Source organism: Elephas maximus, chromosome 4, assembly GCF_024166365.1.
Source record: "Elephas maximus indicus isolate mEleMax1 chromosome 4, mEleMax1 primary haplotype, whole genome shotgun sequence".
NCBI lineage: Eukaryota > Metazoa > Chordata > Mammalia > Proboscidea > Elephantidae > Elephas > Elephas maximus.
The window spans coordinates 18,568,075-18,581,107 of record NC_064822.1 but is presented as its reverse complement, the minus strand read 5'-3'; the positions used below and the strand labels follow the sequence as shown (position 1 = coordinate 18,581,107).

General features: G+C 37.8%; 1 protein-coding gene across 2 annotated transcripts in view; it reads left to right on the top strand.

The window, feature by feature from the left end:
* WDR37 (WD repeat domain 37) overlaps nucleotides 1-13,033 on the top strand; it is a 127,666-nt gene that overhangs the window by 32,318 nt on the left and 82,315 nt on the right. For both annotated transcript variants that reach the window (XM_049881659.1, XM_049881658.1), the window contains exon 2: nucleotides 11,247-11,424. In XM_049881659.1, the coding sequence (XP_049737616.1) occupies nucleotides 11,287-11,424 (138 nt within the window). In that variant the 5' untranslated portion in view covers nucleotides 11,247-11,286. The remainder of the gene's footprint in view (nucleotides 1-11,246; nucleotides 11,425-13,033) is intronic.

The window sequence follows — 13,033 nt, the reverse complement described above, 5'->3', positions numbered from 1 at the left end:
AATATATAGTTGAAACAAGTTGAAACGGAAAAAATCAGAGCAAGTCCATGAGAGACAAAGTACAACCTTGAGTATATCCCACCTGAATTTAGAGACCACCTTAAGAGTAGATTTGACGCGTTGAATGCTAATGACCGAAGACCAGACAAGTTGTGGGATGACATCAAGGACATCATCCATGAAGAAAGCAAGAGGTCATTGAAAAGACAAGAAAGAAAGAAAAGACCAAGATGGATGTCAGAGAAGGCTCTGAAACTTGCTCTCGAATGTCGAGCAGCTAAAGCAAAAGGAAGAAATGATGAAGTAACAGAACTGAACAGAAGATTTCAAAGGGAGGCTTGAGAAGACAAAGTAAAGTATTATAATGACAGATGCAAAGAACGGAGATAGAAAACCAAAAGGAAAGAACACACTCGGCGTTTCTCAAGCTGAAAAAACTGAAGAGAGAATTCAAGCCTCGAGTTGCAGTAGTGAAGGATTCTCTGGGGAAAATATTAAATGATGCAGGAAGCATGAAAAGAAGATGGAAGGAATATACAGAGTCATTATACCAAAAAGAATTAGCCGACATTCATCCATTTCAAGAGGTGGCATATGATCAGGAAGCAATGGTACTGAAGGAAGAAGCCCAAGCTGCTCTGAAGGCATTGGTGAAAAACAAGGCTCCAGGAATCGATGGAATATCAATTGAGATGCTTCAGCAAATGAGTGCAGCGCTGCAAGTGTTCACTCATCCATGCCAAGAAATTTGGAAGACTGCTTCCTGGCCAACCAACTGGAAAAGATCCATATTTATGCCTATTCCCAAGAAAGGTGATCCAACTGAATGCAGAAATTATCAAACAATATCATTAATTTCACACGCAGCAGAATTTTGCTGAAGATCATTCAGAAATGGCTGCAACAGTATATTGACAGGGAACTGCCAGAAATTCAGACTGGATTCAGAAGAGGATGTGGAACCAGGGATATCATTGCTGGTGTCAGATGGATCCTGGCTGAAAGCAGAGAAGACCAGGAGGATGTTTCCCTGTGTTTTATTGACTACGCCAAGGCATTCCACTGTGTGGATCATAACAAATTATGGATAACCTTGCGAAGAATGGGAATTCCCGAACACTTAATAGTGCTCATGAGGAACCTGTACATAGACTAAGATGTAGTTGTCCCGACAGAACAAGGGGATACTGCATGGTTTAAAGTCAGGAAAGGTGTGCATCAGGAATATATCGTTTCACCATACCTATTCAATCTGTATGCTAAGCAAATAATCCAAGAAGCTGGACAACATGAAGAAGAACGGGGCATCAGGATTGGAGGAAGACTCGTGAACAACCTGCGTTATGCAGATGACACAACCTTGCTTGCTGAAAGTGAAGAGGACTTGAAGCACTTACTGATGCAGATCAAAGACCAGAGCCTTCAATATGGGTTGCACCTCAACAGAAAACAGTAATCCTCACAACTGGACCAATAAGTCACATTATGATAAATGGGGAAGAGATTGAAGTTGTCAAGGATTTCATTCTACTTGGATCCGCAAACAACAGCCATGGAAGCAACAGTCAAGAAATCAAAAGACGCATTGCATTGGGTAAATCTGCTGCAAAAGACCTCTTTAAAGTGTTGAAGAGCAAAGATGTCACCAGGAAGACTTAAGGCGCTCCTGACCCAAGGCATAGTATTTTCAATCGCATCATATGCATATAAAAGCTGGACAATGAATAAGGAGGACCGAAGAATTCACACCTTTGAATTGTGGTTTTGGTGAAGAATATTGAATATACCATGGACTACCAAAAGAACGAACAAATCTGTCTTGGAAGAAGTGCAGCCAGAATGTTCCTTAGAAGGAAGGATGGCAAGACTTCGTGGTACATACTTTGGAGTTTTGTCAGGAGGGATCAGTCCCTGGAGAAGGACATCATGCTTGGTAAAGTAGAGGGTCAGTGAAAAAGAGGAAGACCCTCAACGAGATGGATTGACTCAGTGGCTGCAACAGTGGGCTCAAGCATAACAACTGTAAGGATGGCGCAGGACTGGGTATTGTTTCGTTCTGTGGTACACAGGGTCGCTATGAGTCGGAACTGACTCAACAACACCTAACGACAACAAAAATACATATATAATAAAATGACAAGGAACTATATATACGTATTGTATCAATGCCAGTTTGCTCGTTTAGATATTATACTATATTTATGTAAGATTTCACCATTAGGGGAAACTGGTTGAAAGATATATGGGACTTCTCTGTTCTATCTTTACAACTTCCTTTGAATCTGCAATTATTTCAAAATAAAAAGTTAAGAGAAAAATGGTGATTCTACAGTTTTGTGTTAAAATGAAAACTTCGTAACTAAAACACAAGATTGTTTTGGATGCAGTGACTCGAAGGCTTTATGGGTAAATTAAATCTTTGCCCAAATTGTCTTAAATAAGTCTAAACTGTTTTTCAAGTTTCTGATAATATTGTTGGGTTAGACTTTGCATTAAAACATTTTAATAAGATTTATTTATGAGTTCAAAGTAGCCTGTAAAAACAGGACATATTAGCTAAATTGTATATACTCATTTTTATATAGTACTATCTAGAGAAAGAACTGTAGACTTTTCCTTATATTCTGAGGTTGAATTCATTGATTTCTATTATTTTGATTTGGTATTAAAAATAATATAAATGTATTGAGCTTCTAAAATTGATTGACAGTATTTTCTCATGTTGAAAAGAAATATTTCCAGCCTTGGTATTTAGAATTATAATTGTTGTTGTTAGGTACTGTCAAGGGAGTTCTGACTCATAGCGACCCTACTTACAACAGAACAAAACCCTGCCAGGTCCTGTACCATCCTCACAATCAGTGCTATGCTTGAGCCTGTTGTAGCAGCCAGTATGTCATTCCATCTCATAGAGGGTCTTCCCCTTTTTCACTGACCCTCTACCTTACCAAGCATGATGTCCTTTCGCAGGGACTGGTCCCTTCTGATAACACGTTTCGTTTTTGAGTTGTGCCACAACAGCAAATCCCTCCACGTAATTAAGGTCAACTGTGCTTTGAGGAAGCAGCTCTTCCCCAGTCTTAATTTGAGTGTCTTCCATCCTGAGGGGCTCGTCTTCTGGCACTGTATCAGACAGTGTTCTGCTGCTTTTCATAAGGTTTTCACTGGCCTGCTTTTTTAGAAGTAGACCACTAGGTCCTTCTTCCTAGTCTGTCTTAGTCTGGAGGCTCCACTGAAACCTATTCACTATCGATGACCCTGCTGGTATTTGGATACCGGTGGCATAGCATAACAGCAATGTGCAAGCTACCACAGTATGACAAACTGACATGTGCATGATGGAGAATTATGATTAGGCTGCTTCACAAACCAAATAGGAAAGAACTTTGTTCATCGTGGTATTACTGTCCTTTATGGAAGACATTCTAGTTTCTTTTTTTAAGTATATTCCATCTCAGTTAAGAATATGATCCTTTATATATATTTGCATATATTTCTCTTCTTTTAAACAAGTTAACTTTGTTTAAAAAGAAAAGTAAGGTTAGGGATCTTAAAATATTGTAATAAGTAATTTTGTAATAAGGTATAGATGTGTTATGATTGTCAAACTAGAGCCATTTAGAAGGAAATGAATAAAAATTTAAGGCAGTGATAGAAATCAGTATCCAGTAATAACTGAGTGGTTAGGAAGAAGGTTGAATACACTGGAAATAAGATTTGGCCCTGGAAAACAGACCTATAATGCAATCACTTAATGAACAGTTTTAATTGCTTGGAATTTAGGCGTTTACATAGTGTTTATTATTATTTTAAAGGTCAGTGTATTTTCCCATCATGTTAATGTACTCATGTGTTCAGTAGAACCACCCCCCTATTATTGGAACTTAGACCTATTTTCCTTTCTAAATCAAGGTAAATTTTGGCATATTTGGTAAATTTTGGTTTCTCAGGGGTGGGTGCTGTTTTGCCTTACACAGTAGTTGTTGGAAAGGTATTTTGTTACAGTGGAGGACAGTGCTACGTTTTGGCAGGCAGATGAACGTAACTGAAGTTGAGTAGGGCCATTGAACTGTCCCATCTGAAATGTAGAACAGAAAGACATTCTGACTTCGGAAAAATATTTCTAGTTCTTTCATTGTTACCTAAGAGACTAGTTTTACCTTTGTAATGGGAATAATGATAATTGCCACCTCAAAATGGTGCTGTTGGAAGATTGAGTTAAAGCAGTTCGTGCCTGACACATAAGCTTTAAGTAGATTTTTAGTATCGTCACTTATTTCTGCTACGTCAGATTCTTTGTACTGTTCATTGACAAGTACATTGTCATGCTTTAACTTAGTTCATTCTTACAACTTGAATGTTAAGAGAATGGTATGAGAGTTTAAATATCGATATAGTCATGATAGCTCATTTGCTGTTTCTGAGAGTTATTGCTAGTATCAGAAATACAGGGAGATCATAGAAGTTAACAAAGTTCATTTAAATTTGGGAGACACTCCTATATATAATAATTAAATTGTGCATGAACATATATAGTGATAGCTTTTTTTTCTGATTATGAGAACAATACAAATTCATTGTAAACATTTCAAAAATACAGAAAAAAAACATAAAAATCACCCCTTAGTTCCACTACTAACCTACGAACATCGCTATCCATATTTCCAAACTCTTCTGTGTGTATGCGTATGTATGCATATGAATGCATTTTATGTGTGTTTATAAAAATTTTACAAACGTGAAAGCATCACATGATGCATAAACAAAAGCAAACCCGTTGCTGTCAATTTGATCCCGAGTCATAGGGTTCCCAAGGCAGGAGTCTTTATGGAAGCAGACTGCCACATCTTTCTCCCGCAGAGCGGCTGGTGGGTTTAAACCACTGACATTTCAGTTTTCAGCCAAGTGCTTTAACCGTTGCACCACCAGGGCTCTTCCATACCATTTTATAATTTGCTTCTATTTTTCCCATGTAAGAATATAGTCTAAGCATACTTTGTTTATAATGGCTGCATGCTATTTTTACTTGTACAAGTGTATATTATTATATTTATGTTTTATTGTTTTGTTTTTAGAGTTGTTCCAGATCCTTGGTATGATAGTAATGGAGTGATAAATATTCTCGCTCATACCTTTTGCCCATAGTAACATACTGAGTGTAATTATTTAAAATAACTTCCCTCCTCCTTTTCTTATTTCTGCTTCCTCATTTAATTTAAATCCTCATCACTTTTATCTAGATTGCCATAGCAGCCTAAGAGCTGATTACAAAAACAAACAAACTCATTGCCATGGAGTTGATTCCGACTCATAGCAACCCTATAGGACAGAGTAGAACTGCCCCATAGGGTTTCCAAGGAGCGCCTGGTGGATTTGAACTGCTGACGTTTTGGTGAGCACACGCAGCTCTTAACCACTGTGCCACCAGAATTTCCAAGAGCTGATTAGAATCCTTTAAGTGGGTTTTCATATTGGTGCAAAAATAATCTTCTAAAATTGAAATTTGATTGTCACTCTCTTTGATAAAATTTATTGACATTTTTGGTATTTTAGAATAAAATCTAATATTATAGTGTACCATGAAGGGCTATGATATGCATCCTGGCTACTCTGTAGCCTGTTTTTCTGCTACTTCTTTATTTGCACTTTACACTCTATCAATATTGATTATCAGGCACTTTACTGAATAAGCCATGATTTTTTACTTTGACATTTTCATGAGATTTTATTGCCTAGAATTCTCTTTGAATGTCTGCCTACAAACTTCATCTTCAGGTCTTAGTTCAAGTGCTTTCTCCTCTGATGCCTTCCTTAATTCCCCATAAGCAGATTAGTTCTTCTGTTTCCTGTGTTTCATTGTTTCACGTATCTCTATTATGTAGCTGTCATCATATTTAATACTTGTTTGCAGCCTTGTTTTTTGTAGAGAGTTTGAAGGAAAGGACTGTGTTGTCTTTATGGTGACCAGCCATCCCAGTTTGCCTACCACTGAGGAGAGTCCCACAACGTGGGACTTTAAGTACTAAAACTGTAATGTTGTTGTTGTGTGGCATCAAGTCAACTCTGACACACAGGGACCTGAGTAGAACACAGAGTAGAACTGTAGTGTTTCCTAGGCCGTAATCTTTACGGGAGCAGATGGCCGGGTCTTTTCCTCCATGGAGCCACTGGTGGGTTCTAACTGCTGGCCTTTTGGTTACAGGCCAAGCACGTAACCATTGCACAACCAGGGTTCCTTCAAACCAGGACAGGCCTGGACAAACCAGGATAAATTGATCTCCGTATTTGTCTTTGCAGTCCTTGAGCTTAGCCAGGCCTTTGGTATATAGCTATTAAGTAAATTTATTGTATGTGAATACAAAATAAGTAAACCATTAAAAAGACTATTAGATTTATTTCAAGTAGAGGATGGCAGATTGAGCACTTGCATTCATGTCTTTTCCTTCTTGATACACCTTTTAATTTATATTAAGGGAATAAAATATAAACAATTGCAAAGAAGATGCCTGACAGCCATAAGTCGACAGTTTTAACTTTTGTGGAAGGTAGAAAGGGGGTGGAAGAGCTGTCGCTGATGACGTAGAGCAGAGGAAGTCACTGACTGACTCAAAGGTGCACAGAAGGTGATGTAGTTCAAGGAGAGAGCCAACCTGTCCTGCAGAATCCCTGAAAGGCCTGTGCTGTGTGTACTTATTGTATGTGTATATATGAGTTTTAGAGGGTTCTTTAACCAAAACTAAAACCAAAACCAAACCCAGCCCTGTTGCTGTAGAGTTGATTGCAACTCATTGTGGCACTGTAGGACAGGGTAGAACTGCCCCATAGGGTTTCCAAGAAGATGCTGGTGGATTCAAACTGCAGACCTTTTGGTTAGCAGCCAAGCTCTTAACTACTGTGCCACCAGGACTCCAAACCAAAACCAAAGGGAAAAAAAGGCTTTGTTGCCAAAAAAAAAATTAAATGAATTGGCTAAGGAGAACAACTCCTTGGAGAGTTGGCTGTCTGGAATAAGCCCTCGAAATTCTGGTATTTACAAGTCTTCCAGCGTAATGACCCATTTCTTGCTTTCTCTCCCAAAGCCAATTTCCAATCAGTAGGTTCTGCCAATGTTGCCTTTTCCCCCTAAGTAAAGCTTTCCAGTCAACATGTCCTGTCCATCACTTAAAGGTCTTCTGTCAGCTTTTCTATGGTCTCATTCTTAAATGTGAACAGATAAGCAAAGGCAGCCAGATAGTTTAGGAAAGAGTACATGAAAAAGCTGGACCAAGATAAACACAAAAAGTGATGGTGGAGGAAATAGGTAATTTTGGGAACAAAAGAAAACTTAAAAAAAAAAAAAAATCATTGTTGTCAATGAAGTTTGAGATGGCACCATAACCACAAAACAACAGGGTATTATGAGAAAGAAATTCCTGGAGTCTATTGAAAATCCTTTGGAAATTGAAAATATTTGCCAATCACTCCTGCCCATCAGGAAAAAAAAAAAAAGGAAGAAGAAAATACGTAGTAGATACAGTTGCCCAGACTGCAAAATCAAAAGCCAGAAAATAGAATTTATGACAAAAAAAATAAATTAAGATCAATCCAACAGACTTAATACCTTTTCTAAGAGGAATTGCAGTAAGAGAATAGTAGGACGAAGGGAAAAAACTTTCAAATATGTGGTATGAAAATTTCCCAGAACTGAGGGGAGGCCTGAATTTTCAGATTGAAATGGCTCATCAAGTGGACAGCAGAATGAGTGAAATAAGAAGCACTTCTGGAGACATCACTGAAGATTCAGGACAGTGAGGGTAAGGAGATGTCAAACATTTAGGAGGGCGAAGGGCAAAATGAAACAGAACAGGTTGCTTAAAAGTGATGACAGACGTTAGTACTGGCATCAGACTTCTCCTAAGCTGACTCTGGATTCTAGAAGACAGTGGAGCAGTTCCTTTGAAGTACTGAGTGCAATTGATTTTTTCAGCCTGGAACCCTACCTTAACAATCTAATAAGTGTGTGACCAAATTTAAAACATTTTAAGACATGCTTGTATTTGGGATGCTAACTTCCCATAGACCCTTTCTTAGGAAGCTACTAGTGGAATATCCTACAGCAGAGTTGGTGAGCAAACCAAGAAAGAGAATCACATGGGGCACAGGAAGTAATAGATTCAACTCAGGAGAAGTAACAAAGAAAATTCCCAGGAAATTAAGTGTTTAGCAGAGCTATGAAACAGATCGTCGAGCCTGGAGTGGGAAGATGGAGAGATTTAAGAAGGAAGAACATAGACAAAAGGAAATGAGGAATCAAAAACCTATTTGAGAATTTGGAAGATATGAAGGGTGCAATAAAGACATATAATGCAAGATAACGAAAATAATCAAATTACAAGGGGATATAAGGTGTATAAGAAATGTTTGTTCAGTAGTGACTTATAATATTTCTGTAATCATAATAACACTGTATAAACTCTCTCAACTTGTATATTTTACATCTCACTTATGGTACAAGGATAGAATATAAATAATTAGCCTTGACAAAGTATAGAAAACAAAAAATGAGTGATGACTAGTTGTGGGGTGTCTTAGTTATCTAGTGATGCTGTAACAGAAATAACGCAAGTGGATGACTTAACAAAGAGAAGTTTATTCTTTCACAGTCTAGTAGGCTAGAAGTCTGAATTCAGAGCGCCAGCTCTAGGAGAAGGCTCTCTCTCTGTGTTGGCCCTAGAGGAAAGTCCTTGTCATCACCAAGGAAGCAGGGAGCAGTGGATGTCCTTCAGACCTAGGGTTCCTGAGCTGAAATGCCTCTAGAGCAGGGGAACATTGATGACAAGGACCTTCCCCAGAGCTGACAAGAGAGAGAAAGCCTTCCCTTGGAGTTGGCACCCTGAATTTGGACTTCTAGCCTCCTAGACTGTTAGAGAATAAATGTCGGTTTGCTAAAGCCATTCACTTGTATAGCAGCACTAGATAACTAAGACATTGGGGAAAGCCTGTCTTTCAAATGGGAGCATGTTTGAAGACTATTGACAGATATATAAATGTATTTTTTAAAAGTGTGAACTAGTGTAAAAATGACGTGACAGAGGCATAGTCCAACCTCCTTGTGTAACTTCACAAGGGGGAATGAGAATCAAGATCAGCAGCCTAAGGCTGAGTCCTATGAGGTGGCAGTCAGACATACCTCCTCTCTCCAACCTTTTTTCCAATTCTGATACCAACTGTCCCTCTCACGTACTCTCTACTTCTCTGCTGGATTCGATATTTTGTTGCAATGACCACAGAACTCACAGACCATAGTTAGGGTTTTTTTTTTTTTTTTTTTTTAGAGAAGTAACAGTTACAATTCAGATTCAGGAATGCTTAGGATACAGTTCTTTGATCTGGACAGTTTCTTTTCAGCTGTGCCTGAAGGCACACCTCTCTCTAGCCCTTGCTGGCCCCTCAGGCCCTTGGGCTGGTTTGGCCCTTGCCTTGCTCAGGCAAGCATTACAAAGCTCTTTCAGCTCTGCTAATAAGTACCCTGAGGCACCCCACCCCAGTCAGTAAACTTTGGCCCTAAGGCACTCAGCCCTCCTGCTCAGTGGTTCTGTGAGCTGAGCTCTGCCACCAAGTGCCCAGAGGCAAACCACTCTGCCAGGAAGCCTCCTGTGCCTGAAGGTGCTCAGCAGTCTCGTTCCATGGGCCAGGAAGCCCACCGTGCAGTCTCCTGCTGGTTTCCTGGTTCTACTGCCTCGCTACTGCCGTTTCTCTGCCATCGCGTTTCACCGGCTCTCGCTGTCTCCAGTGTTACGGTACTCTCTGTCTCTTGGGTTCAAGAGGTTCTCAGCTCCAGGGATCCTGGGTCCACAGGATGCGTTCCACTCCGGAGTTTTCTTTCTTGATTGTACTCCGGTCCTCCTCTGTTCCAAGATTGGCTTTCTTTTAAGCTTAGTGGAATGACAAAACTGACCAATCCCCTCTTTAGGGTTCCATACACCTTACTTGTATGGCTCACCCCCACAAGGTGCCATATACATTATTTCCTTTATTAGCAAGCTCTCCCATCCCCTTGGTGAAGCACAAGCACTACACTTGCATAGTCCCACTCAGCCATTTGGTGGGAGTTACAAAGACTATGGCTAGAAGGGCCATATTAAATAATTTACTGCGCTGCAACTAACATAGTGGTATAATTATATGGGGAGAAGGAATGATAAGAGCAAAAGATTAATAGATAATGTCCCATATGGGTAAATCTGTAGTCGAAGAAAGAAGGTAAAATGTGTAAATATATTATATACAATTAAATTAACGTAGTCATATAATTATGTTGGGCAGCAGGATAGCTAATAGCAGGACGTGAGTAGATAATGTCCAAAATGGATAAATCAAAATCTTTATATTTAGTTTGCAGATTTGAGTAATAACTTTTAGAACTGTCCTTGAATGGTAGCCACTAATCCATGTGGCTCCTGAGCGCTTGAAGTGTCGCTAGTCTGAATTGAGATGTGCTGTTGAGTGTAAAATAAAATATACACTGGATTCTGAAGACTTAGTATAAAAATGAATATTAGGTATCTCATTAGTATTTTTATGTTCATTTTATGTTAAAATTATATTTTAGATGTATCAGGTTAAATAAATCATTAAAATTAATTTTACCTGTTTCTACTTTTTTTAAGTGGCTATAGAAAATTTAAAATTACATATGTGGCTTTTGTTATATTTCTCTTGGACAGCACTGCTCTAGAATCCAGTCTAGAGTATGCAGTCAAAATTGGTTCCCTTTTGGGAGCGGAGCCCTGGTGGCACGGTGGTTAAGAGCTCAGGATGCTAACCAAAAGGTCGGCAGTTTGAATCCACCAGCTGCTTCTTGGAAATCCTATGGGGCAGTTATGTTCTGTCCTATGGGGTCACTATGAGTTGGAATTGACTCGATGCCAGTGGTTTTGGTTTTTGTTTTGGGGGGGAGTAGGCTGATCCTGGGGAAAGTTGGCTTATGGGATGGATGGTTGTTTTTCATTTTAAGCCCTTCTTTAAGATATTTGATTTTTAAAACATGTTAATGAAACTTGGTAAGAATTGCTTCTTTAACAAAGAGTGTGACCTCTACTTTCAAATCATTTGTCATGTTATATAATTATATATAATATATATATTATATAGTTAATGCTAAGGAAGTTTGTAATTAAGAGAATTATCATCTCGTGGAGTATTTTTCCTTTATGTTAAGTTGCTATATCAGAAATAAAATACTTGTATTTTCTGCTTTTGTTTAGCTTATTGCAGGAGTGTCCAGGACATTGTCTTCTAGAAGTGATGCCCACAGAAAGCGGAAGTTGTTCAGCTGCTCGCCAGGCAAAACAGAAACGCAAATCACATAGCCTTTCTATAAGAAGAACTAACAGCTCAGAACAGGAAAGGACGGGACTACCAAGAGAAATGTTAGAAGGACAAGTAAGTCAGTATTCATCAGTCTCATATTTAAAAGATGCTGGTCGTATTTGTAATGTTATAAAAATAGCCAAATTTATATAGGTCTCCAAAGTAAAAAAAAAATGTTTTGTGTTGTCAAAAATATTGCCCAAACAACAATAAAACCCCCAAACCATTAAAATTACTGTCAAATACAACAGCATACACAGAGATAGAATTAGATTCCTAGATTAACCCTTATTTATCATACTTGGTAAAAAAGAACGTGGTGGGTCAGTTTGGACTGGTTTTTAGTCTTTGTACAGGCTAATTGATTATACAATTTTAGGTTTTTTGTCTTTGATAATCTCAAGAAGAGCACTATATAATTTTAATTATCTCTTGTTTTCTGAAGAGTTTTTGTCCCCGTCTTTGCTACAGTGAGTGTGCCATCTACTGTTTTTTATTATCTTTCCAATAATTTGATGGTTACTTTAATTCTAAGAGTATTTTGTTGATGAAGTTTTGCTTATACTTTTTCTAGTGAATTCCTTTATAGATGATGAAAATGTTAGAATTTTTAAACATTATCGTAAAGCCTAGACAAATGTACATGTTATATTAAAATAAATTATAACTATATTTAATGTATGTATATACATATGTGTATATTATATGTATATAAATTAAATTTATAACCGTTCTTTCACAATTGGAACTAATTCATAAGCTATAATGTTATAGGAAAATAAGACTTAAATCTGAAAAATTGATTCATATAATATTAGATCTTATTGAAACCCATATAGATAACTTTATGTCAGGAACTTTTTATCTCTTTGAACTTTAGGATGTAATCTTTACAAGAGCAGTAGTATACATTCAGAACCAAACCCAGCTCCTGGCACATAGTAGATATTCAACTAGAATTCAGTTCTTATGTATTGAATAAATGAATGAATAAACAGATACATGTCTCTGTTTTTCATACAATGATTACATTTTAATTTAATATTGGAAATAAAATAATAGTTTTAAGGAGCCTCCCAGAGATATTTTTGATATTCTTTAGAAAGTGAATGTCTAAACCAGAATGGTCTCAAAGAACTTCAGTGATGATGGGAATATTCTGTATATGTGCTATATGGTACTGTAATCACTAACCACATGTGGCTGTAGAGCAAATGAAATGTGGCTGATGTGACTGAGGAACTGAAATTTTAATTTTATTTTAATTAATTTGCATTTAAATTTAAATAGTCATGGGTTGTGGCTACCGTATTAAACAGTGTAGGTAAACAGTCTAAAAAAAGTTTCTTTAATTTTTAGATTTACTTACATTTCTAATAGTGAAAGTTTCACAGTCTCCTTTACTGGCAGATTCTGGAGGTAACTTTCCTATAAGGTAAATACGCTCTTATTTTCTTGGCCTTGTGTGCCATTTCTCCATTGTGATGTAAAACAAGTAGGTAATTGTAACTCATAGCAACCCTTTATGAAGACAATTCAGAATCCTCTCAGCTTCATTTTTGTGTTGACAACTTTTCCTAGACAATGCTTGTTTGTTGAATGAATAAACTTACTTGCAGTTGGATCAGTTAGCATGTTTCTGTGAGTGGTCAGTGTGACAGCGGCTCTCCTTAGTTCAGAA